At 39.5% G+C, this 27,264-nt stretch overlaps 3 protein-coding genes across 7 annotated transcripts in view; 1 reads left to right on the top strand and 2 right to left on the bottom strand.

Moving 5' to 3' along the window:
* OTOA (otoancorin) overlaps positions 1 to 3,223 on the bottom strand; it is a 34,587-nt gene extending 31,364 nt beyond the window's left edge. Inside the window, exons 1-5 of the mRNA XM_040575012.1 lie at positions 1,733 to 3,223; positions 1,369 to 1,397; positions 1,247 to 1,277; positions 1,126 to 1,153; positions 169 to 256 (exon numbers count right to left, since the gene is read on the bottom strand). Of these exons, the coding sequence (XP_040430946.1) occupies positions 169 to 256; positions 1,126 to 1,153; positions 1,247 to 1,277; positions 1,369 to 1,397; positions 1,733 to 1,811 (255 nt within the window). The 5' untranslated portion in view covers positions 1,812 to 3,223. The remainder of the gene's footprint in view (positions 1 to 168; positions 257 to 1,125; positions 1,154 to 1,246; positions 1,278 to 1,368; positions 1,398 to 1,732) is intronic.
* A 3,656-nt stretch (positions 3,224 to 6,879) lies between these two features.
* METTL9 (methyltransferase like 9) lies at positions 6,880 to 26,813 on the bottom strand. Of its 4 annotated transcripts, XR_005824671.1 has the most exons (6): positions 26,461 to 26,775; positions 21,991 to 22,181; positions 19,561 to 19,770; positions 18,312 to 18,496; positions 17,977 to 18,053; positions 7,473 to 7,610 (listed from the first exon to the last, which is right to left on the bottom strand). XR_005824671.1 is itself a non-coding variant. In XM_040575008.1 (5 exons), the coding sequence occupies exons 1-5, from the start codon at positions 26,632 to 26,634 to the stop codon at positions 7,405 to 7,407; spliced, it is 966 nt and encodes a 321-aa protein (XP_040430942.1). In that variant the 5' UTR covers positions 26,635 to 26,813; the 3' UTR covers positions 6,880 to 7,404. The 4 variants fall into 4 exon arrangements, 3 of the variants coding, with proteins under 3 accessions (XP_040430942.1, XP_040430940.1, XP_040430943.1); XM_040575008.1 differs by lacking the exon at positions 17,977 to 18,053 and having other exon boundaries at positions 6,880 to 7,610; positions 26,461 to 26,813; XM_040575006.1 differs by lacking the exon at positions 17,977 to 18,053 and having other exon boundaries at positions 6,880 to 7,607; positions 26,461 to 26,777.
* Positions 8,088 to 15,094, top strand: IGSF6 (immunoglobulin superfamily member 6). Of its 2 annotated transcripts, none has more exons than XM_040575010.1 (6): positions 8,088 to 8,540; positions 9,901 to 10,251; positions 11,122 to 11,219; positions 12,349 to 12,405; positions 13,071 to 13,129; positions 14,735 to 15,094. In XM_040575010.1, exons 1-6 carry the CDS (start codon positions 8,474 to 8,476, stop codon positions 14,808 to 14,810), a joined length of 708 nt encoding a protein of 235 aa, XP_040430944.1. In that variant the 5' UTR covers positions 8,088 to 8,473; the 3' UTR covers positions 14,811 to 15,094. The 2 variants fall into 2 exon arrangements, with proteins under 2 accessions (XP_040430944.1, XP_040430945.1); XM_040575011.1 differs by having other exon boundaries at positions 8,092 to 8,540; positions 13,071 to 13,154.
* Positions 26,814 to 27,264: the final 451 nt, after the last annotated feature.

Below are 27,264 nucleotides of genomic sequence, written 5' to 3'. Positions count from 1 at the left end.
TGGGGGGGGGGGGGGGGGCGGGGAGGCATTCCTATTTCCTGTTTCTCTGCTACACTTTAGGACTATTATCTCTATTAACAAACTAGCTTTGGCCATGGAGATAAGTTGCTTATTAATTAAGAATTCCTTTTTAAATAAGAATTTGGATGCATTTTAAATGTCACAAACCTGCAGGCTGCTAAGAGTAAATACAACATCTTGGGCATGAAAATATGCCATAACTTTTGTAAGCGTATCTGCTGTCCAGGCATTAGAACTGCAACAGAAAATAGGACCAAAAATGCCAGTAAAATAATATAACATTTAAAATGGCTGATTACAAGACAAAACAAAAACAGGAGAAGCAAACACTGTCACTATCAACATAATGACACAAGTATTCAGCTTTTTGGCCTAACTAGATTAATAGCTAATATATTTAACGCAATGAAAATTAATAGTTGGATGAGAAATTAAATTTTTTCTTCATCTAACTCCACCTGCCCCACAGTAATCTCAATTTTCTGACACATTGCCATTAGTACCATCTCCAGTGGCTATTTGGGAGCTCTACAACTACCCCTGGCACCTTGTTCTGCCTGCCCTGATCTGCTTATAGAAAGAAAGTATGGGGACTAATTTTTACTGTGTTTCCCCCAGCAGCATCTTTAATGTTTTTCTTCTTTACCCAGCCATTGAGTTTCACAAAAGTAGAATTGTCTTTGAGGCTTTTATTGCTCTTTCAGATTTAGACAAAATTAGAAAATAATTCAAAAGTTGCCAAAAAGAGCTGGAGGAAAAGGAATGGATATGGGATGGAGCGGGACTGAAAGATGGGCAGAAAGCTGGAACTACACCTAATTTCCTTAGAAAGCCATTCTGAAACATATGAACAAAATTGACTATCGAAGTTTTTGAATACTGTAGCATGTTCTCAGCCTCATTCGATGCAAGTTTTTTGCTTTATCATGAAAAAAGGCTTTTTCCTCATTAGGATAAAATACTCCTCACAGGAGATCTAAATCAAAGCAATCACAAGCCAATTTCATTCTATCCATAATGTTCCAGCTTTTGTGGAAATGAAAGACATTGTATATGAAGTGCAAGATGATACCTAAAATCAAGATGGTGAGAGTAATACATTACCTCTGAAAATGAAGTATATCGAGGAGAGCTATACATGAAAAATTGAACAGAAACAGTTATAGTGACATATTGAGTTTTAATTCCTTTTAGAAACATAAGTGGGAACAATTTTGCATTTTACCATTCAGATATTTCCCAGTTATTACTTCCTCCTAAGGAAAAAAAGATAAATATATGTGAACGGGTATTATTTTTAGATTATATGACAAAACATTATTAGAGAGATCAAATAAAAATACTAACCACAGCTTTTTGTAATAACGGAGGCAAATCTGTAAAAGATTATCCCATTACTAAAAGTTGATTTAACATTTTACCATTCAATTGCTATACAAAAATGTTTGTCATCAAACTATATATACACCTATAATTTACTTTCACACATGCAATGCAGCTTTGATTAAAAGTATTTATAGAAAAACACTGAAAATAAAAGGCTACTGTTTACCAAACAATCTAGCCTAAATTCTTTGCTGGTGGAGCTCCATGAAGCCAAGAGAGCAGAGAATATGATCCTACTTACTAAATAGCACTGCACCTATTTTACCACACGCAGCTTTTTCCATCCACACAGAATCCATCCCTTAGACAGGATTTCTGGTCTTACCTGCAGAGTTCTGACTGTGTGTAATCTCAGCAGGACTCATTAATATCAATAAGAAACATATCTTCAAAAGTCTGGGCATTTCTTCTAGTGTTTAATAGAATCAGAAGATATTTGGATTGAAAAGGAAAATAAAAAGAACAAAGTCAAAAGGCAGTATTCACCCCAAACTTTCATAGCTATAAATTAGAGCCAGCATAAGCTATGGAGTGCAGACTGAGATCAGAACGATCTAAAAGTGCTTGCTCCCAAGCTATCCATTTAGATCTTTTTCCAGGATAGAGATACACCTAGTAGGCTTGTATAAAGTGTATGTGTGCAGCCAGCTTTCCCTTTTGCCAAACAGCTCTTTTACTTTTGTTCTTAGCAGCACTGTTTCCTTACTAAGCCACATCCAACTAAATATGACTTAAATGCAATTTAGTTGGGAAAAAAATTAAATTCAGATAAAATAAAAATAAATAGAATGAAAAAAAAGAAATAGAAATGAAACTCCAAACAATCCCAAAGCCTTCCCTAGCTTGTGGAATTGCCTGTATGACCACTGCGGAGCAGCCCTTGGACCTTCCACTGGCAGAGCTCTGATCTGCACCACGGCCTGGCCCTCTGCATCAGTGTCAAGTACTCCACCCCTCCCTCGTACCACCACTCTGCAGAGAGCCCAAAAAATATACTTGTGCCCCTGTGGAAAAGCAACACGTGGGTTCACGACCATGCCACTTTATTTAGACTGCTCAAACCTCTAGTCTTTGTACTCATGAGAAGTACACCATCAATTTTTCCAGCATCGGCCAGGTCATAGTTTCTAGGCAAATACGTGCTTTAGTAGCTTCTGCTATCCCTGCTGCCTTGTGCTATGCAACATGAAGGTCACCAAAAGCTAAATGAACTGGAAGGAAGGGCAGTAATGGGACTCCCAGAGCTTTGCACCAGGCCGTCACTGATTCTTGTCAGGGAAGACCAACAGTCTCAGTTGTCCTATACAACTTGATTTCTTTTTTTCCATTTGGTCTACATCCTGAAGGACAAGGATACATAGTGCAAAGCTGCTTGGCCTGACACACAGCCAGGATCGAAAAGAAGTGGGGACTGAGCAGGTCCCTCTCCCAGAGGCATTTCTGCAGCCACGCTCCCTCCCCTGCACCAGGACCATCACCGTAGCCCCCTGCTGCAGCAGGTCCCTGCAGGGAGGGTTTCCTGCCTCTGCCCAGCTGCGGGGGTCACCATCCCCACAGGGGAAGCAACAAATTAATTCAGATATTAGGTGATGCTCTGCAGATTGCAGCTTCTTGCATTGGAATTACTCCATAATTTTTAACAAATGATACAGAGGTCCCATCAGCCAGCTTTTCTCTGACCACAAGATCGCTTTGTTAGGTATTCTCTCCCTTACCTTCCTTTCAAAGGCTTATCTGCCGCTACGCTTAATTTCCCCATTTCTTTTTTTTGCTGAATTTGGATCTGTTTTTTTTTTTTTTGTTGTTGTTCTCTGCCATGGATTGAATTACAGATTTGAACATTTGATAATTAGAAACACCTTTTTCAGACTGTTTAAACTCACATATCAGCAGGGTACTCTTATGAGAACGTCTGTCAACAGCCTCTAGCAATACCTCAGTCTAACCAAATACATAACTCAAGTCCTGTAACAGGAGCGACTCAAACTGATGGATGACAAAAAAAATAATCATTAGGCTTCAAGAAGGTAGTGCCTCTGTACTTTTCTTACACGCACTGAAACACTTTTCAACAATTCTTTTGGGAGTACCACACTGCAGTCTCTCATTCAGATGTATCTGGTTTCCTGGACAATGAACTTTCTTGTGTTTGTTTCTGCCATTGTCCTATTAGTTTTGCAGCAAGGTTTGATTAATCTGTACGGTTTAAATCATGCTACTAATGTCAACCCCGATTTGTTTATTCCAACACACTCACTTTGATCAGGGAGTGTATTTTAATTAAAGCATACCAAATTAATACACAAGGAGATGAAATACAGGGAAATATATGAGGTGGGTAGTGCTGTTTTATCCCAACTAACTGCATTGGACAATTAGCAGGTGCAGAAGAGATCTGCTGTGAAATAGCCCTGCTTGATAAAACAATCCGTGGGGTGAAGTATTCTCCTTTGTCAGTTAAACTAGTCCATTTACAGAAGTTGCCTAGAGCTCTCACAATCCCAAATCAGCCTGTGGCCCTGCAGATCCTATCTGGCACCTCCCTGCAGAGCTTTCCCTGCACCACAGCAGCATACGCTGTGACCAGATCTCAGACTTCCCTTGCAGGACTCTCAGGTTATGGGGAGCTCACAGCCTGCCCGTCCTCTTGCTCCCCAAACACACGCTCCTCCATGTAAAGAAATCCTAGACATTTTATCACCCACCTCCTCGATGCAGCCAGTGCCTTATCTGAAGCCTGATAACCAGAAAGCTAACCTCATAATCAGAAGTCTTGCCGATAACCTCACGCACCGCTGGTGCCCATCCTCCCCCTCACAGCCAGGCTCTCAGCACCTCCGCGAAAAAGCCCTATATGCAGCAGCATATAACCCCCTATAGGAGAATGCTCAGGGGGTTCAGGCTGCAGAGGGAGGGAGGGAAGGAAGGGGAGGGCTGAGAAAAGAGATGCTGGGCTCCTGTGGCACCTATAGAGAGCCAGAGCCCCGCAGCACTTTACCTGCCTCTGCTGTGCGCGCCTCCTTCCCCACGCTCCGCAGTGCAAGAAGTGGGCGGCTGCAGCCAGGACCCCTGCGGCAGGGCAGGGCTCGGGGCCAGCACCGCCTCGCAGCTCCAGGTGCCTGCCCAGCAGCACCCAGTGGGGAGGGAAAGGGTTCCGCTGGGGGGAATCAGAAGCTGAGGGACTCCCACAATGCCTCTTCTCGTCCTGAGATGAAGAGAGCTCAACAAATGGGGCCAGGCTGGTGTTGCCCAGGGCCCTCCACCTCTGTACCCCGAGCAGGAGCAGGTGGCTCTGGGCTCCTGGGAGCAGGATGAGAACTGACTGTACCTGGGGCCACGCAGCCAAAGGGGGCCGTGCTGTGCCTTCTGAGAGATGAAACTCATCCAAATTTCTGCTGAAAGTTCCCAACTAAACCATGCCCTTGCACAGCATCTTTTTTTCCTGCGATGCAACATATCCAGTGCCACCTCGACAAAACAGATAATTTAGTTACTCTCCAGGGCAAAATACTGCACATTACACCTCACGTTGCGACTTACAAGTCCCTTAGAAGTTCAATAGGTCTAAGCAGGTTTTTGAGGATAATCACCAGATACATGAAATACTTCTGGTTTCCCCTAAAACACAGCAGGAAAATGGGCAGCTGCATAGATTTTCTGCCCAAACTATTATCTTTACAGGACGAAGCTACTAAGTATTTTTTTTCTTCTGCATGAATGTGTACATAGCAGATATATTACAGAAACGGAAACTAGGCAAAACTAGCACAATATTAAGAACAGGACTGCAGTGTTTTGATTAATACCTACACCCATATTTGTGGCCCTTTTAACTTACTTGCACTTAATTTTGCATCATCTTAATAACAAAGACAACGTGATTAGACAAGCATGTGACAAGTGCCTTGTGTCACCCATGGTAGTTATTAGGTGAGGAAGCTGTCACACAGCAGAGCTTTCCGTGCTGTGAGTGGTCCCCCCAGCACCCTGCTCCCCAAGAATAACCCACAGGACTGGTTATGGACATCCGAAGACCAACATCAACTCTTGCAAGACTCAGTCCCTTAGAACTCAAGCTTACTCTGGTCACAGCTTTTCCCTGTTATTGCTCATGTTTTAGGTAAGTGTTTAATTTTGTACCTCAAGTGTAAGAATGCTTGTTTAAACAAAGGGAACAAAATAGGAAATTATAACAAAAATTACTTTTACATTGCATCTTCTGTCCCAAAACATCTAAAAACTATTACAAACTAACATCCCAAATGACAGGACTAAAAGATATGAAAGATGTGAAACGTGTAGTCTCTCATGTGATTGTAACCTGTGGGAGTAAAACTTTTAAGTACCATGGAAGAATTTTGTCTTAATATACATTTACTACATGAAGCTAAATTAATTACACAAGAACCATATTTTCTTATTACGATATAGGTCCAAATAAAGTAACAAAAAAGAATAAACTCACTCCAAAACATACACAGCTCATTTTTTCTAGACAAATCTGTTTTCTGTGCCAAAATTCAGTAGCAGATGCTGAAGTAATTCTGAGCCTGCATTACTGTTGGAGGAAAAAAACCACAACCAAAAAACACTAGTCAAGCCTCTCACTCCTTACTACACAACACAATCTTACACAAAGACAACTGAGAATAAAAGGCTATTAACTTTGCAAGAGACATCACTAAACAAAGGAAGTCCAAGATAAACCTAAAAAGACAAGCTAAAACATCCTACCTGGCATAAGATCACCAATTGTTAAATAAATTGTTTATACTTCAAAAGCATAAGACAAATCAGTTCTTGCTTTACTTACCAGTTGATACACAAGCTAAGGTTCCTCTGCTCTCTCACAACACTTACATCCCAAGCAACAAGACACGTCTGCCAGTTCTCTACTCTTTACTGGTGATGCCACTTGTCATTTTAAAGGAAGGTTTTATCTCAGCTGCCAGAAATTAGCTATTTTAAACAGGATTTTTAAAATAAGACATTTTAAAATAAATAGCATTTATTTTGTATTCGTGGAAAAACAAACAACTGTTCCAAGCTATTTAAACCTTCAAAATCAGGTCCCTAAGCCTCAGAGGCAGTTTGACTCTCAAAAAGTTTGCCAGTAAGTGCCTACAAGTTCTCTTGGCTTTTAGGAACAACTCGCTTAGGAAGTTTGTTATCAAACCCATAAGTTTAAAGTGCCGTTTTGTCTAGTTCTACCATAGCCCCTTTAGGTGGAAAATGGCATATGCAAAAGCAAGGAGAATTTATGAGGCATTGAGAGGAATATGAAAGAAACCCAACCAAAAGTGATTCATTTTTTGTGGACTGTTATCCCATTAAACAATACTTAAATGCTGTTTAAATAAACTCAACTTTGTGCTGCTACTGAGAGTGCAATTCTTAACACAAAGAGCAGCTGCTGCGGACAAACGTGGCTATGGTTACAAAAATGAACACAAAAGTTAATGCAAAAAGTCATCTCAAAAAAGTTTATTAGCATGAATAAAAACATGAAGAATGACAGTAAGAGAGAAAGTAACTTAGCATGGAAGAATATCCATTTCAACAGTTTATAATCAACAAGGTTTGAACTGAATGGATAACTTTATTGCCAGATTTCAGTTGATTTCTTTAACAACAATTCACATTGTATCAGTTTCCTCATTATCAGGACTATTGCTTTTGTTTGGATCTGATCCCTGTTGCAGGTAAGTGTAAAAAAAGTATCCCCCATTACTGCTGGACTGCAGAATGCATTGTTGGTTTAAGAGCTGGTTAAAAACAAAGATTCTCAACTGAAGAATCTGTTTAATAAAACAAAACCCTTTTTTTTCCTAAACACTACAAAGAAATACATTAGTATTTTGGCCTTTAAAATTCTTACATGGTATTTATTTAGCACGGCAATACCCCAAATTCCCTCCCTTTACGTAACCGTAAATCAAAACTCTCTTTCAGAGGCTGCTTCTTGGGACTGATTCTGGAGATTTACTTCATATACACTTACACTGGCTTCAGGACAAAGACAGCATCATCTAGTACATAGTAGTCATTATACATATCACCTTCACATAGGTATGGCAGTCTCGTGAAAGCCTCTATGGCAAAACCAGCTTTACTGAAAACTTCTGGCAGGCTATTAACCTGTTCTTCCCAAGTATGCCCTTTGATTTCCAAAACTTCTGAGGGCTTTTCCCACTTGCCACCTACTGAGAAAAGAAAAGAGTTTTGTTTTAGTTATAAAACAGACTTTATTTTAAACAAATTATATTACACATTATATTCCATTCCACTCCAAATATGAGGTTGACAAGCCATTTGTAGGATTGTTGATAGATCAGTTTTTTTCCCCCCAAGTTTTTTTGTTTTTTTTTTTTTTCCCCCCCAAGAGTTCAGAAGAGGCTCCTTCTTAAGGTTATCTTTGGCTACATTTTTAACTAGCAGCTCCAAAACTGGCTGAAAAGTACCTTCCTTTATTGAGGCTGGTGTTCAGCAGACATGGACGGACAGACAGACAATTTAATGAAGACGTTTTTCAGCATTATAATTTTTTTCTTTATGCCTACTGTCTGGCCAAAGATGGCTTCAGGTAGTTAAGTAAATAGAGACAGCAAGTTGAAAATTATCATTTGCTGTTTTTTTTTTTTCTAGGAAACCACCATGCTAGTTAGATAAGGGATGACTACAGAATCTGTTGCTGTCACAGCCACTTACTAGCTGATACACTAAAGACAGTTTAAGGCCAGATAAAATTACAAAGCTGAACGTATGCATTACATCAGGAAACGTGTTGTCATTTGTTATATCCAAAAAAGCAACCTGAAGGACTACATGCACAACTCCCAAGTTTAAAAGTAAAAAGTGTTCACTCACTTTCAAAGTAATGCCATCCACAAACAACAGAAACGTTTTCTGGTTTGGTCTGTACCTTTAACAAGTTTACCAAATACAATAGTAAAAGCCCTTCTCAACAGGAAGCTCTAAATCGCGTGATACAGAGCATTCTGCAACTCCAAAAATTTCACAAGTTCCTCTTCCTTCAAGCAGAATCATTTCCAGAGAGATACAAGAAATGGCATCTTTCAACAACTTCCAGAAAATGCTAATGCTGGCATTCAACTGGATTCTGTACAGTGCTGGTAAGACATCTTTTAAGCTTCTTGTATTTTCTCATCTAATAGAAATTACAGGATTGAATATGTTGTGGTTATGATCTGCAACATAACTGTAAGTGTAGTAAAAAGTTTTGCTGAGAATTGAGCTAATTTCTGCTTTCTTCATGCAACTTCCAAATGAAATGACTTAGCAAATGCTTTTTATTCTGTAATTCTGAAATGTAATCTATGATTTCTGGGTGAAACCGTACTGCACTCTCCTGTAAAGAGTGCTCCAGCAGCAACAGCATGGTTTCAGTGCAGCTGTGCTTGTTTGGAAGGAAGGTTTAGGAAGTCCAGCAGACAGTATCTGTATGAACTGAACCTATGGTGTTCTGCTCTGCAAGGTCAACCAGAGCACAAGAGTTAGCTGGAAAGGAGAAGGCAATCAACTGTGGGAGCACAACCTACTGCCTTTCACACTTACAATACTTTACACTAGTAGATCCTTCAGGTTGTTGTAGCTGCTATGGAATGGCTCTGATGTTCATCCAATGGAGAAATAGAATTTAACTTCATTCCCGTAGAAGTCACAGACACTGAATCTGCTTGGATTTGGTCCATAAAATATTTGGTGAGAAAAACGATAAAGGGACAGCATTGACTGTCTGCAGTAGACAGGCTTATCAATTGTGTATCAGCAATAGATTAAGACAGATTTCAGTTTATTTTTATTCTAACTTTTTACTTTCTAGAAAGCAGGAAAGGATGCTGGTAAGCTACTACCTTCATTTTCACTGCATAATCCTCATTCTATTGTTTAAATAACTAAGCAATGTGCATAAAACTAGACACATCAAAAGTATCTAAATTATAGATTTCAGTAAGGACTTTAAAACATAAAATAAATCTCCCAGACCAGTCATATTAAACATTTCGGTTCCTTAATTAGAATTCTCTTCCCTGATTGAACTTCCTGTTTTCTCTACGCACATTTTTAAATGTCAGAACTAACAAGCAACATTGTTATCCTTAGAAACCCAGAGTGAGTAGGTACCACGAAGTGAAGGCATATCCAGGAACTATTATGAATTCTAATCAATGTTATGAAATTGCTAAGTTTTAAATGTCTCCATTTATGACACTTCCACCACCTGCAATCAGGCTGTCTCAATTTACTCCCACATCAGGAAGAGTAGAGGAGAAACAAACCTTTGGAGAGACATACCACTGAGCATCTAGATTTATGTTACCCACCTTGTCCATCCATCTTAAAAAATTAAAGTTTGAAAAACATTTTTCCCCCTTTCTACCTACCTTTTCCAGCATGAACCATAAGCATCTTATTTTCTTTCTAGATTATGCCTTGCTTATCTAACTACCCCTCATTGTTTATTCTCAACAGGTGCAGCAGATACATGCCAAGTCACTGTAAGACAACCCAGATATCAGGAAGCTGAATATTCCACCCAAACAGTGTCCCTGCCGTGTGCTTTCTCTGCCTCTGGATGCTCCCTGTCCAAGCCTCAAGTTCTATGGTTTCGGTTTTTTACTAACAAGCATGAGGATTTGTGCACTCCTAAATGCACAAATGATCAGAAGTTCAAAGTACAAATATCAGAAAATAGCATTGCACTTCAGATCAATGATCTGACTGTAAATGACAGTGCTGTTTATTTTTGTGGAATAGCATTTTCAGATTCAAGTTCATCCCATTCTAAGCGAACAGGAGATGGAACCGTTCTAACAAAAAGAGGTCAGTCGGTTATTCATCCTTAATGAATCATAAAAGAAAATTCTTTCCCAAATACTATTATACTCTCAAAAATGGCATTTAAGATTGAAATACCAACAAAGCAGTTAGGAGTAGTATGAGTTTCTTAAACTGTTAATTGTAAAATTATGGAGGGATTCTACAAATAACCATCTTAATGGCATTTGCTGGTTAGACTGCTCTATCATTACTCTAGTATTCTAGAGCAGAAAAATGTACTCTGTACTATCTAACCATACTCTACATCCCCTTATACAGACCTTAATGGCTGTCAGAAAGGAAGTATCAACAGAAAACAAGAAGCAGAGAAACTGTTGTTTAGTAGAAATATGCTCAACAGAGCACAGCGTTTCAGAACTGGGGATTCACTGGTCCAACTCGAGCAAAATGTTTTAGTTCTGTACTTCTGTAGTGTTTGCCTTGTAACTAAAATATGAGGAGGCTACATTAATTACATTTCAGTTTTACATGGCTAAAATAGAAAAAAATAGGGAAAATAATAATCCAGCTGTATTAATTCCTTCCCCTGTCTAACTGTATTTCTGAACAAAAGCCTGTAAGCTTTATTCAGATATTCCTTTATTAGAGCAGAAAACTGGACTCTATTCTCCATCTATCCCTCAATGGGACCATAATCAAAAATAACAAGTCTTCATTGCCCTTACAAATGTCCAGAGAAACAAAAGTGATCTTGCAAGGGAATTCAGACTGAAAATAAATCAAAAAATAATGATGCGTGTGAAGTTTTTTAATTCCTCAAAGGAAGGGGGCTGAAATGCAGAGTCTTAAGAAAATTACATAAATCAGGAGAACTATCCGTTATTCTAATACTTACTCTTACTTAATGACCAGAGAGGCATAGCACTGAAGAATTTAACTGCATGATCATCATCTCAACCTTACTACTTCTATACTGCACTACTGTATGCGCAATCCTTATAGTCTACAAGGTAGGTTCAAACAGATTTTGTTCATTATTTAACTTATTTTTGTTCATTATTTAACTTAGCAGTCTTAACATCTCCATAAAGGGAATAAAAGACATTCCTAGCTTCCATAACTTTTACAGTTAAGTTCTAAAGAGGTGCTTGGTTGAAGTTCATATGCTGCACACATCTGCGAACCCATACCTCTACTCTAAATAGCAACCACATTTTAAGTAAATTGTCTAAAATAACAGTATTATAAAACTAAAATTATACCACGTGTATTAATCAGCAGGTTGGAAACTGTATCTGTCAAGGCACACTCAAAAAACAAAGTTAGAAATTACCATTGCAAGTCATAAACTTTGTGGATTAGCTTCCATTAAAAGTAAAATAATTTAAATTTAATGTCAAAATATTTGTGAGCTGCAAAGTTACTGCAATCTGACTTTGCTTGTACAATGAAATTGTATTCATATACTGTACATATACAGAAGATAGACAGTGGTAAAAAAAAATTAAAATTATCAGAGACTTGGCAGAAGTTTTATGGATATAGGAAACAAACACAATAGAATGCATACAGTTAAAATTATATAAATATCTGATATTTATTTTTTCTAGAACAAAACTGAATTTAGTTAAATACAAACACCCAAAGCTGCAACTGGAATCTTTAAATAATTACTTTGACATGAGAATAAGGACTTCCCAGTCCTATGTGGTATGACATGGTAAATGGCTCTTTGCTGCAGTGATGGCTGTTTATATATAAAGACAGGACACTCATTTTTGATGTTGTTTTGTTTTCTTTAAACTACCTGAAGTCATATAGTGGAAAGAATTAATCATGCCTTTTCTCAGGAAAACCTGGTATCCATGATGTAAATTGGTTTATTTTTGACAACTAGGTAGCTTCAAGCAAGTTCCATTGTACTCAAAGCAAAGATATGTGCAACATCTACTACCAGAAGATGAAAAAGGCCCTAAATGCCTGATTTTTTTTCCAATGGTATAAGCTGATATCTACTTATAATATCTACTTATCTACAGACTGTTTTCCACTGTAACAGGGCACCACTCAACTATTCTGCTACTTTAGCTGTTGCTATATCATGTTATGTTTCCATCTTTTTTTTCTCCTTCCTCCTAGTTAAAACCAAAGCTGCTAAGTAAAAGTGGAAATGAAGACCAGAGAACAGAGAACTGTGTATGTTATCACTTTGCTTTATCTGTGATTCTGAGCCTTTTTTTTTTTTGAAGTACATATCCGATATCAATTTTGTGATTAATTGATGACTCAGTTAAAGGGACATATACAGCTGTAAAGGCTTCACTTCAGATTTGTGCAGAGATGGTTAATGATTTTACATTTACCTAATGTTTAACTAATTAGTTAATTTGTAACTACCTGGATACAGGATAAAGTCAAATCTACCTAAGGATCATCCTTTACATGCAGCTTCCTTTAAGTTTTGCTTGCAAGAAAATTTTGTTTGAACTCCTTTTTAAAATAACTTTTCAATATTGATTTTTTTATTTATTCAAATGGTGCATTCAGGTAAACCCCTAGTTTAAAAGTCTACTTAGACCATTTATTGCCATGATTCCTTAAATTAAAGAAAAAAAATCCATAGTATTTAAAAATCTATTAAAGAAGGTATATATGTTAAGAGATGTGATATTAATGCAATTTAAACCCTTCTGACTGACTAACTGTACGGTCCTAAAGTGTTATTCGGTAACTTTTCCAAAGACATACACAAGCAAAAAAAAAAAAATAAAAAAATCAGAATTACAAAAAGATGCTAGAAAAAGATGCTTCTCCCAACCTCAAACATAATACTAAGCTAAAATATTTTACATAATTTGCAGAAAATCACCAGCGGACGAAAAATTTTTCAAGCAATTGCCCAAGAACTTCAAAAGCAGAGGTACGCTGAGCACTCCCGACAGCCTGTAAGTTTCTACTGGTATGGGGAATAAAAAGTGGGGGAAGAGAGGAACTAACAGTTTTTAAGAATTTACCATTTCTATTTCCTCTGGAACTAGATTTTTTTTCTTATTTAAAGTTGATTGAGGTCTCTTAAAAAAAAAAAGTATTCTGTGCAATAGTCAAAGATTCTACATGATCAAGAAGAGATCAAGACAGTTTACAGGAACATTTTTCCTGGGACAGATATACACCTTCACATTGTGCAGAAACACACTCATATGATCTGTAATCTAAGAGCACAGATTACGATATTCCCATATATGCAGTGTCTGCATGTGCAGAAAACTGATAGCTGAGTTCAGATTCAGTACTGAATCAAAAAAAAAGCTTCCATTTCCTAAGCCATCCAACATTTCTTAATTCCAGTAAGGCTAGAACCAGGACAAATATGTTGTCTGGGAATAAAAATTATTTTCCTCCCAGATGGACACAAAGTTTCATGTCACGAAAGGCCTACAATATCAGGGCTCAAGTTAGGCATCCTTTCTGGGGAAAAATAAAATATAAAGCAAGACAGTTTTGTATCAGAGATGCTCGTGATGCCAGTATGTCATATGCTGTTACGTATATATACACAACCAAATATGAGTGTATATACACACTGCGCTTTTCATATACCTTTAAAAAAGTGTGTTTATGTACACTTCATGAAGCCCCTTTAAGTTTGTATTTTGCCAAGAGGTTTCAGCAAGTTGTTCTGGACTGTTTGATAAAACACACAAACCTATTAGAGCTCATTCGTGAAAATATTTCAATGGTAGTTCCTCTTGTTCCCTTAGTCCAGAAGAGTAAGATGACAGAAGCAAAACAAAACAGTTTCAGCAAACTCTACAACATTCTTACAGATATTTCCCCACACACTTAAACTTCTGTAGCCTAAGCTAAGTATTCAACACACTGGATAAAACCACACAGCTTATTTCATCATTCCAACCTTAGGCCAGTAAATCTTGAATAACTATATGACAGTAATTTTGCATATGCCAGGTAAGTTACAGAAAATTTTAGAAATCACATGTATTTGCAAGCAATGAAAACAGCTTCAAAATCATCCTTCAAAAAAAATCTGTTTCTCTAGAGAAACATTAAAAATTCTTTCACATTCTAAGCTTATGCTGCACTATTTCAGAGATGTGATGAGAAAGAAAAAGAAACAGAATACAAAGTCAAACACTTCTCCTCTAAACATTTTTAGTTTATTCACCTCTGTACTGCCAAATGATTTCCTCTGTAATTATCCCTTTAAAGTCCCTGCTGACCTGGTCCTTGGTTTGAGTGTCAGATAAAAACATAGTGAAAATAACAAGTATGTTTTACTGCCTCTGTGCTCTTTGAAGATTAGGAGAAGCCAAAAGCAAAAGAAACATGTTTAGAATCCTGCAGATACCACACAGACAAATGCAATTAGATAAGTAGGGAGGGAAGGAGTTTACTGAAACAATAAAGAGATGGAATTTGCCTCAAAAAAGTTTTGCCTTTCAAAACAATAACAATAAACATTTGCATCAATGAGTAAACGCTTCCACATTTCTTCTTCCCCTAGGATCATCTGGAAGATGACACTGTTTACCAGAACAGATGAGTATGTGCTGCATTTCCAATTCGTTGGGCATTTTTAGTGTAACCAAAGAGGCAGATGAAGAAGTTAAGCTTCTTCACAGACTTACTTTGCTTTAAAAAGAAAGGAGAAAACCTTACAGGGCAGTGATCTTCATAGTGTTTTCTAAACAGACAATGTTCAATGCACTTGATTTTGATGACCTATGTTACACATTATTTCCCATTCAGCATGAATTTACATGTATTTCTTGTATGCAAATTAAAACACTTGTGTAAGATGTACATTAATCAACACCATTAGAAAATAAACTAATTTCATGGTGAAATTCTGTTTTCAGTCATGTTAGTTATAATGGATACATAGATCAATAGTTACGGAGTCTTACAGTAGCTTAAACAGCAAAACATACATGTTCTGTGGATAGGCAAGCAGAAAAAAAGATTATATAAATGCATGTACTATCATTGTAAAGCTCATTTGGGTTGGGAACTTCATCCTAGCTTACTGAGGAAAGCAAAGTGGTGGTCATGAAAAGGTTGCTCCTGTAACTTCAAAATTCAACTGCTAGACAGACAACCCCCTTTCTTCCAATCCTACCATCCAAAGTCAGGGTTACTTGTAGCACCAATTTTTGCTTTTGCGTGCCTGTTCCAAACAGATACAGGCATGAAAACAGAAGTATACTGAGAAGTTACTACCTAGCCAATCTACAAATCAGCACTTTCAGAAGAGACCTGTTGGTATCAGGCATTCTCCCTGCTAAGGAACAGTTACATCTTTTGTCATCCTTTAAATAAAGCAAGGCTTTGTTTAGCAACTGAAGCCACATTTTGCACATCAGTGACATGAGAACTGAAAAAAAACAGACAAAGTAAGGGTCCATCTAGTAATGTTTCCAGCTCAATTTAGTACTAAATACTTCAGGAAGATGAAAAATGCACCTTCCTCTTCTTATCCACGTTAATCAATCATAGAAACATTAATTTGCTCAAAAAGAAAATGTCACTATCCAGGCTGATTATCTAATATTGCCTTCATATATATATATACATGCACAGACACACACACTGTCTATATTAGGAAATATAAAACATTTTATGATCACCCTATGGGATGCCCACCAAAACCAAAGTTAGACTATTCACACAATAACATTTTATTACGATACCATACGATTCGTATGGCTTGACAAATTTAGAAATGCACAGGAAGTGCATTTACTTGTTGTTCTATACATTGAAAACAAAACTCCTCTGGAAAGCTTAATTTGTGATTAAGCTACTTTGGACTCTAGGTGTCACTGTAATTCCAGAAACAGAAAGCACAGAAACAAATTATACCTCCTACTCCACCTTGCTTTGTTCTCTTAGAGCAGGCTTTATACTGTTCACACTGAGGGTTTCTCCAATTACCTTCACATTAAGTGTAATAACCCAAATATCTTGTTTTGATTGAAATTTATCTTTAGGTCTCCAGTTCTAAAAACTGATCTATACACTGATCAAACACCTTACCTGCCTAATCCCTTCTCCATTTATTCCCCCCTCTAAAATTCACAAGTTTCACCTGGCAGGTCCAGACTTTTTAATTAGCTGATAGTAAGGAGTTATAAGACAGTCTGGCAGCTCACTATTTCTTTAGACTATAGCTGAAAAGATCTTAAGCAGGAAAGCTTTAGTGGAATGACACTAACTTGTGCATGAGGTAACTCGCATTGTTTAGAGATGTTTATATGGGCCCATATCAGTGGTAAAGTATCAGTGGTCAGTGCTAAACAGGCAAACTGAGTATGTTTAAAGTTTCAGTAGATATTTGCTAACTGGAACAGCCTCAACTGATAAAAGCGTACTAAAGCTACTCTGTCATACCCTGCAGATCAGAAAAAAAAAAAAAGAACATCACTGTGCTAGCTGAGACTTATAAAAAGCAAAGGAAACAAAGATGTCTTAAAGAAAGTGACTAATCGTTTACAAGTCGCCAGCACAAACTAGAGTCTGACTTTGGTTTACAAGAAGTCTTAGTCATTCCTACTTGTTGGAAGCTGAAATCTGTTCTGAATTCAACAATCACAGGACAGGTTTCCATTCCCCAGGGATTTTTAAATTTAATATCCTATTCTTTTCCCAGTATGCCGTAGGCAGTTAGTGATAGATATAAATGGACCCGACGTAGTTTTTTCTTCCTTAATTTCCCCACCTCCTGTTGAGTGAGGAAGTTGCATGTGGCCTATCACATGGTTACCAAACAACACGTAGAAAAGTAGATGCGGTGTGCAACAGTGATTGCAAAACACCATGGCACACAGCTTTGAAGTCACGCAAATGATACAAACACCCAGATCACTTCTCAATTTCTGCTTCTAATATGCTGATGAAAGTCAAGCAAGACATGGCTGTTATACGGAATTTTAAAGAAAGGAAATCAAATTGTTCCACGTTACAGCAACAGGACGTTGTAACCAAATGTGCTTGAAAATACCATACAGGTGCCTAAGTCAACCCTCCATCTCATATAAGACATACTACTTTTTAGAATATCTACAAAATTATACGCTCAAATACTGTATTTTAAGGAATTCTTCAACTGACACCATTCATTTTTACACTTAAAACTCTTTTTGCAGTGTCCTCCCCTCCCTCCCCCCAAAATACTACTGACATACAGAAAGAGAAAAATAGTTTCATTTTGATTGCATTTACAATTTCCAGAATGTTAAGGTTATTAGTTCTGTATTTTCTGTGCACACATGCCTTTCCATTGACAAGTCAAGGAGAGGCAGCATCCAAAGAATGACTGATGAACACCAGCCTTCTACAACTCGAATCACCTTTAGGGTGCCTCAATCTGAACCCCCACAATCACAGGCATCTAAAGAAGTTTTTAGTCTCTTTTGAGGTTTAGTCACAAGGAAAGATTCATTTGAAAAAAGTCTCTCATGTATTTCTTTAAAATGCAACTACAGGAAATAAAGGAATTTTAGCACTTAATTTTACTTTTTATTCCAGTTACTAATAAAGTATTAATAATGGTTGGTATTTTGTATTAGTAGGGGTCTATATTTTATTCTGAGAGCTCATATTGGACAGCGAACATTATCATCCTATGACTTTTTAGGTGTAGTTCATCTGGAACACTTGAAACAGATTGAGCTAAGCTGCTCCATTCAGTATTACAGACAGTTCTGATGGATTTGTTCAATGGTCGCTAAAGACAACTGGGGTTACCTATATGAAGGCAGCAGAGGGCCCTAATCAGAGATCAGTTTTCCCATGTTGCTCCAACACAGCTCAAATGTGGCAACCTGCAGAACAGGATATGTAACTTCAATATCTGAGCTTTTTGTTGGTGCCAATAATGTATGTCGGGGAATTAAGAAAACATCTTACCTCGTGTGGCCTATTTACCTATGATTTCATACTTCTGAACATGCACCCTAGAAGCTATTTGTAAGAGTCATTTACACACATGTCAATTATTTACTAAAACATTTAATTCAGGATACTACAACCTACAAAAGCTTTCTTTATTTGCGTGAATAGCTATTAATCTGTGTACTTACCATTTTCCACATACGGGTGAAATGGCAGAACTAATGCTAGAATGACTCTGCCTCTAGTTGGCTCCAGTACACTCCTAATATCTTTTAATACAGTCAGTGGCTGATCACAACGATCCAGCAAATTCAAACAGCTGATAACATCATACTGAAATCCTGTGTTCTGCCATTCATTTATACCAAGCACCCTACAAACAGAGAGAGAGAGATACAGAGCTGAGTTCTGAGAGACCCACCAAGGATAAAAATTCCCTACGGATATGTTCATAGTGCAGGTAAGGTCAGCCAACTAGGCAATGAGGAAAAGCAGACGTGGTCTTTCTAGTCTTCTGGAAAAGAAAAACTAATCAACAATGGGCATGGCTATATATTCATCCACACCTTTATATTGCCTTATAAACTTCAGGCAATAAAAGAAAAAAAAAAAAAGCCCAGGTATTATAATAGTGTGATGTCCTAGAATAAAAGTGAATATACAGCAAGGAAAAACGAACCTGAAATATGATTAATGGCTTGCAGCATTTTATCCACTCTGATTTATCCGCATGCAAACCCAGTTGCTGTTAGTTTTCCATTCAAGGACATGTGAAGAAAAGATATCTACAGCTCCTTCATTCTTTGGGTTGCAGTCTAGGGACACAGTGCCCCAAATACTAGCCATTACTCAACAAGACTGAAAGAACCTCCAGGAGCTGTGACCGGTGTACAACAAAGTTCTGAAAGTGCTGAGGTTTTTATTACTAAATATTTTTCAGTCTTAACAGCAGCAGCTAAGCATAACTAGAATAAAAGATTCTTTACATAGTAATCCATGAGCACTCCTTTCCTAGTCATTAGAGATACCTGAATAATCTGCGTCTATTATCAAGATTCAGCTTGCTTTCTTTGCAGTCACTTTCCTTCCTCTTGCAATTCATCTGTACATCATGTACTGTTCATTCATCAGTATCTGAATTCTGTCTTCCTAACTGTCTTGATTAAAGCAATTTAAGCAAACTATGAAGAACGACTTCAACACAGTTGTTGCCAATTCTGTCTTAACTGGTAACAGGGAACATCAGCATAGCAAAAGTCCTGATAACAAGGAATATCAGATGTGTTCGCTCTCCCTGTTTTGTACAGGTCAGCTCTTTCCATAATGATCAAACATGAGAAGAATTGACTGAAAACACTGAACATTCATAAAATATTACAAAGATGATTTTGCTGTAATGTCTGAAAAACACAATGTAGGAAGTATTCAGTACAATACCTGTATTTCTTCTTCTGAAGCTGCCATATCATAGTTTCAGACAACTCTGTGGCATAGATTTCTTCAAAGTGAGGACTCATGACTTTAGTAACCTCTCCATCCCCAGCCCCTAAATCGAGAAGTCTGTGGGATTTCCATTCTGGATTTATTTTAAGCAGTCTTTGAAATTGTTCTGGGGAAAACACAAACATTGAGCCCCTTCCCAGCAGCCTGAAAGGTAAAGATGAGAAATGTCCAATTTCATACAAACTTTAACAAGGACAATGAAGTAATTTAGAATGGCAGCAATCAGTCACAAAACAGACAAGGTCGCTGCTCAGGTAAATTTTAAATCCAGTTCAACTTGCCCTCCACTTGTCAGAGATCCGACACGTGGCTACATGCAGTTATAGTGGCTAAGATTTCAGGAGGAATTTGATCAGGAAAGGAAGGGCTTGTTGGGTGCAGCGCAAGATGATCACACACACACAAAAGTGAGGAGAGGGGAGAGAAAGACAGAAAGAGAAAGGCTAAGCCTTATTTGTCAGGTTTGCAGATTTGAATCTCTCCCACCTACCTTAAAAAAAGGAAAAAAGGGAGAGAGCAGAGGAAATAGAATGGCTGCAGACAGAAGTATGCGCAATAAATGAGGAATGGGATGTGGAACTAGGAGGGAAGCCGGGGAAGAGATTTAAAGAAAGAATGGGGGTAACACTGCTGGAGTGGCAAAAGAGACGACTTTTTAATCGTATGTTACAATGGCTTTTGCTGCTATCTGCAGATCCTTCTGCATTTAACACAAGAGCTGTCGAATAAAAAATAGACAACTCATTAAGGAATTGGGTAGAGGTGACAGCTGGATTCTTTACGGATCAAGTTAATGACATACCCGCCTGTAACTGTTTGAAGACTACATGGTGACAGATTTCAGCTGTCATAGCAGAAGATGAAAGTTAGCAGAACAAGAAGAGGAAGAAAGAACTGGTCAGTGACAGACTAGAGGTGGATAAAAAAAATCATTTAAACCAACATTGGATAGCAGGTTAAATTTAAAAAATACAATCTACAGATTTCTTTTATGACCAAGGGGGAAAAAAGGTAAACAGAAAAAGCACGAAAGAATAAAAAATCTGAAAAAAATAAGAGGCCTAGAAAAGATCAGCTATTAAAAACAAAACCACCAACAACAAAAAGGAAACACTATACAAAGTTATATAGAAGAAACTAAAGCAAGATATTAAATATATATAAAAATAAACAGAATACAGCCAATTTAAGTACAACCCCTTTGCAGCACACTTGTGTCAGTCCATGCTGTCTAATTGGTTCGTGGCTATTATGCCTAACAGCACTACGAGGTGTAACTCAAAGCGCTGGAGAGCCTTTGAAAAAAAAACAGGAAGAGAAAGGAAGACGAGGAGACCAAAAGAACCTTTACATAAAGCTACAAGCAACTAAAAACACCACAGGAAAGCTCACAAAGACATCTGGTTAGAAAATAAAGAGAAAGATTATTTTCCTAGCCTTAGCAGCCAGGCACTATCCTCAAATCAGACTGCATCGAAGTATGCAGCAGGTGCAGAGGTGGGGATGGCAGAGAAATGAAGTAAATGTAACAGAACACATTATTCATAGAGTTAAAACTGGTAAACATATGTCTCAATGAGCAAACGAGAAGTAAGCAGAAAAGGCAATGACTTTTTGGGAAAACATACAAAAGCACCCGTGAACAGCTGAACTCCCCTGCAGCCGATGGCAGATGAGACCAATGCAATAACAGTAGGAGAATAATGTTTTATAACTTCTCTATTCCCACCTTATTGATGTTTCATCAAACATGCCACATCAGAAGCTACCGTCCGAGTATAGCTTACACACAAACCAGGGTGAAATTTAGTTTTAAAGAATAAGAGAAAAGAGAGAGTTCCACATCAACGTTACAATACACACCACTCAGCAACTTCTGCACTGTGTAGCAGTCTGCCTAGTCTTGCAGCACACATGGACACAAACTTCAGATGTAATACAGAACTGACTGGACACAGCCACCTTCTACAAGGACAATCACAACAGCACATGCTATAGGCATGGCAGTAGATAAAAGGGCAAGGGGGAGAAACACAGAGGGAAGAAGGACACATTATCTAACACAAAGAATACTCTCAAATTCTTTCTGAGTATTCTCTGGAATAAGACAAGTAATGGTTATAAAATACATATAGAGTCCTCTGACTTATTAATTGCAAATACACCCTCTGCCCTGCTCATACTGGAAATGGCGTTAATTAGGAAGGTTTAAGTGGAGAGAAAAAAGGGGCTTTGCAGATCTATTAGACTGGCAAAGGGAAAACTGTAGATGTTTAACAAAACTGGCAGATCAAGGAATAGGGATGAACACCTGAAAAAAATTCAAAACATATTTAGTTTACCCAAGATTGACTTTTCACTTACCCATTGATAGATGTTCTAGACATAAAGAGGCTAAAAATTGAGGACACAAAAGAGTGATAGAGCTGGATAAACAGCCAGCCTGATTTTTCAATGCTGTTGTTTAAGAAGATCTGTGTTCCTTGGTCAAGGTAACTCTGGACAAAAATAGGCTGAAGGGATTCAGACAACTGCTCTGTGTTGCAGACATACCACTAGAAAAAGAAACAAAGCATTATTAAAATGTTCAGCAGCAATATAAAAATAGAAGTAGTTAAAAAGAAACAGAACACACAGAAAGCTATTATCAATTTCCGTAAATATCAAAATTTAGTTTTCCCTACAGACTTTTGAACAGGCTTCAAGATTAATTTAACTTAGATTGGAACTATAATCAGTTGAGGACAGATTACTCACTAGAAGTAACACATTTTGTCTTACACATTACCCTGTACTTTGAAGAATTTTACTAAGCAACTTCCCTAGAAACCAAACACAAGTCTTCTAGGGACCACCACCACACGGGTAAAACAGTATGAATTCGGATAACCTTGTTTTATGTATTCCAACTCACTCTGAACCTGTCATACCCTCTGAAAAGAAAACAGGAAGTACATTTGCAATATTTTTCCAGGAAAATATATAGATAGAAAATCCAATCTATACTTCAAACAGCTTTTCTGTCGTGTATCACTGCTGGACTACATTTCTTCGCTTACCAGTACCCAACAAGCAGGTCCACAAGTCTTTCAAACCAATTTTGTCTAAGGAGCTTTCTCGCATCAACTCTACTAAAAAAGCAATCAGGTTCACACATCGAAGAAGTCATCAATATCAGCTGACGGACAGTTCTATACTTTTAGATTTCTAGAATATGAAGCCCAAGTTAAAATGGGCTCATGGTTCCTTTCACCTCATGCTACCTGGCAATAACCACTCCTATACAAACTACGCCAAATCTGAAATGCCAGCTGCTATCCAGCTCATTCTGAGGAAAAGGATGCTTCTTCTTGCTATCAAATTTAGCTGGTAAAGTAATAAACAATGTCATAATAGTCCACGTGTAAGGCACATCTAAACTTCTTTAACACCTAGCTTACATTATTTTAAATGCACGAGACTTGTGCAAAACAAAACAGACCTATAAAAATTCTGAAGTTTAGGACCCTCATGCCCACCTTACACACCTCTATCTCTAATGCTGCAACTTTCTGGAATGCCAGCGTGGAGTATAAAATTCAAAAGGTTGTTCATTGCTATGTTGCAATGCCAAGCTAAAAAAAACATTCACTCAATATGCTGAAGTTACAAAAAAAGTTTTAAACATTATTTTAATTGCTATTATTTTACATTCTCTCACACTCCTGCAGAGTTATTGACAGCCCTTCCCACATAATCTCTAAAGCCAATCTATATTCTAATATCAAGAATTATAGCCTATAGCTAATATTTACTACCATCCCCTCAGATCTTGCAGTGATGTTCCCAATCTGGCTGCAACTGTTCATGGTGCAGATAGAGTCACAAGTACCTTAGAAAGGTATGGAGAGTTTCAACAGAATCTCATAAAAATGCATGCAGGACATGGTCAGCTGGGGCAAGCGTGCAAAATTAAGTGCCTAAATCTCTACAGTCACACTACGCAAAATACACTTACATGCTGTTCCCTTCATGTTTGTTGCACCTTGTTGGGAGAGAACAAGGTTAAGGTCAGTTAACACACGTTTATAGTGCTCAGCAGCACAATGGGACTTCCAGTCACTACTGTAACATGAACAATAACGGTACAGGTTTCTTAGTCCAGTGTCCTGCTGTGTCACAATACCAGTGCCAGCAAGCTGAGGGGAGCAGGCAGCTGCAAGAAGGCCATTACATGCTGGATTCATAAACAGGGGCTCCATCAAACAGTCTCTATGTAGGAAGGTGTTTCAAGACCCTTCAGCAAAGGAGCCAACATACACCTTCATAGGTCTAGTTTGAAAACCACTTTCACACTGGCCAAGTTTCCTGCAGAATCAGGCCCTCAGCAGTACTTTCAAGCACGCTTGCAGGTATCGCAAGTGATCCTTTCCTCTAAAACCCAGAGTTTGAGAAACCCTGCACCACGTGCTGGAGCCTGGCACTGGGACCCCCAAGACTGCTGATTTACCCATTTGAGTCTTTTCTCACTGCAGCACAGTGCTAGTTGAATGAATCAGCATGGACCAGTGAGTCTCAAAAAGGATCCTTGGCAAACTGTTAAAAAGCACTAAAGCAGCAGCCAGCATACTTTGCCCATCCATCTCTAGAAACCAATTTCAAGAGCTGGCAGAAATGAACCATCCACAGAGCTGAGGAGCAGGCAGGGATGGGTGTCAGCTGCAGCAGTGATTTGGGAGGCTGCTGCCTAGCTACAGCAGGCACTTTTTGAGTGCCTCCTTGTGTTGCCATTTTCAATAGAGAAGAAAATGTATCCAAATATCAGAGCTGCGGTAAACATGGACTTTGACCCATAAGCAATACCGCTACACATCTGCCTTACTCGAACTCATAAAACTTGGTTCTGCACCGAACCCTGTTACCTGCAGTTTCAGGGTCTGACCAAGGAAACCAGCTGCCCTACAATTCCTGTCCTTAAGTCTTCCAAACATTGATGTATATTGACATAAAAGCATGGGCATAACAGCGACAACTGTGAGAAGAGAAGCTTATTTCCAGAAATTAGTCATTGTTTGCAGCCTTCCTCTAATTTCTTCTTCATGGTTAAGTTTGCCAATAAGCTTACTGGCTAAAACATGTGCAACTATCTATGTAACGCCAGAGAATATTAGAAATTACAACAAACTGCAAGGAAAAAAAACACACCAGATAAAAACAATCCAATTTTCAAATAACAGAAGTGGTGAAAAACAGTTTTATTCTAGAACTAATTCCCCAAAGCAGAGATTACTTTTGTTTTTCCCCACATCCAATATATTAAGAGCTCTTTTCATGCCACTAGTTTTGTGACAGAAAGTTCATCAATCTGACATAGCGCAACAGTAGAAAAGCTACAGCACTAAGTAATCTGAAGAGAAATCTTAGGATATATAATAAAAAATATTGACAACTCTCACCTAATATTAGTAAAAAGAAAAAAATTGTAACTAACTTATGCAAAACTAACAAAATTAGTAAAACTGCAGAGTGCAAGTACCCAAGGCCTCCTCATATAATCCTTACTTATGACTAAACTCACAAACTCAGTAACTGTAAATCTTATTAAACTTACTAAATGACCGATATATTAGAAGTAAAATCCAGATCCAATAAATTACAAGTGGAGACTATACTGCAGACAATTTACCTGTGAATGACAGTCATCTCCATAGCAATATTTTCTTGATTTACTTGTCTTTCTAGTGCAGTTTTTAACAACAGAAAAGATCTGCAAATTTAATTTGTTCAGCAGAAAGAAGTTTTTTCTGTAAATCTAAATTCTGTTTCTGTCATTCTACATATGCAGTGAATGATCCGAATGCGGACCGTATTCATTAAACCCTAGTAATACGGTCACCTGGTAGCAAGATTCTCAGTCAGCATCCACCCAGAGCACTAAAACAACTTCAGAAGTGGAAAACTTCTCCTCAGCTTGGAGAACTACAATGTATACTTTTTTTTTTTTTCCTTTGTACAACACTCCTCAAGTAGTTATGCTGTCTTCTTCATGAGCTTGGCTATATATATTTTACTTAGCATAAGTCAATACCTTTGTTTAGTACCACAGCAGTTTCTACTAGCCCCTCTAAACTCCTGCCAGGTTTTCAGTAGCACGGATCTGAACACACGCAGTCGTATCCCCAAAGCACTGCACAGCACCTAACTGCTCCACAGAGCAATGATCCACGTACCCATACTGCCCAAGTACAGCACTAACCTTTTAGAGCAGTTGTATCACATTGCCAATCCATTTCTAGTCAACCACCTCCTACCATTCCAAGGCCTCCGTGAGCTCAGTAGTTTCCCAGCTGCTCACTTTTTGCAACCGGTTCAGATTATTTTCCTCTAGACACACACGTATGAGCCAAACATCCCGGTGTTTATAATCCCACCCAGACAACACCACCTGCAGACCTCGCTCAAGCACTGTTACTCACAGAGCTCACTAGGACAGGAAGCAAAGCGGAGGTTTTAGCCCCCCAGGGGCAGTCTGACCCCCCAACTTGACGCGTTATCGCACTCGGGACACCGGGCCTGCCTCCCACCCCCGCTGTGGCTGGCACTGAGCGCTCACAGAGCGGCAGCCCGGCCTGCCCCCCCACACCTCCCCAGCGCTTCAGGCCGACCCCAACTTTCTCGCCGGGAGGCCCCAGTCGTCGCCTCTCTTTGTCTGGGTCAGGCGGGCGCTGCCCGGCCCGGGGCCCCCTCAGGGCGCCCTCAAACCGGGGGAACCGCGACTGTCCTGCCGGGCCCGGCCGGCCGTGGGGAGGGAAGGAAAGGGAAGGGAAAGGAAGGGGGCTACCTCAGGGGCCGTACCTGGTGGCTCTCCCTGGCGCCCGGGGCGGGCTGGCCGTGACTGCCCATCACGTTGGCGTACAGAGACCTGGATAAAGGGCTCCTCAGGTACCTGGCAGGGCCAGACCACATCCTCCTCCTCAGCGCCCACAGGAACAGGGTGTAGCAGCACAGCCAGGCGAGCCACAGTCTCATGGGGGGGGCAGGGCCGAGGAGTCACCCCCTCCCGCTGCTGCCGCTGCCGCCTCCCCTCCGCATGGCAGCGGCGGCAGCAGCCCGCGGCCCGCCGAGCTCGGCTCCTCGCTGCGGGCGGAACGCGCGGCGCGGGGGCGGCGGGGGGCGGCCGGGACGCTTTGGCTGCGACACGCCGGGGCCCGGCGCGGCCCCGCTCCCTCCCTCGCCCCGGCCAATCGCGGGCCGGGCGGGGCCGTGACGCGCGGCAGACCGGGCCCCGCCTCCCCCGGTACCGGCACCGCCCCGGCGCGCACGTGCCTGGCCCCGCCCCGGCACCCCGGGCAGCGCGTGCGCAGAGCGTGAGATGCGCCTGAGGGGCGGTGGCGGGAAGGGGCTGAGGGGACGGGGCGGTGTCCTCCCCCCCCCCCGGGCTGTCGTCCCGCCTTTGATCCCCCCGGCAGCTCTCCACCACAGGTGTATGCAGTCACAAAGCAGAACAAAAGGCACAACTCCCTTTTCACCCTCACTCCAAGCTCTCATTTTCAGCTATAGCATTTCATCAGAGCTGAAATGACAACATAGTGGGGCATCTTGGAAGCCGCCTGCTCCCTGTGTTCCTCTAAGGAGGTGTCTTTTAGAGGAATAACAAGG

Source organism: Cygnus olor, chromosome 15 (genome assembly GCF_009769625.2).
Source record: "Cygnus olor isolate bCygOlo1 chromosome 15, bCygOlo1.pri.v2, whole genome shotgun sequence".
NCBI classification, from domain to species: Eukaryota; Metazoa; Chordata; class Aves; order Anseriformes; family Anatidae; genus Cygnus; species Cygnus olor.
This window is presented reverse-complemented; position numbering and strand designations above follow the sequence as displayed.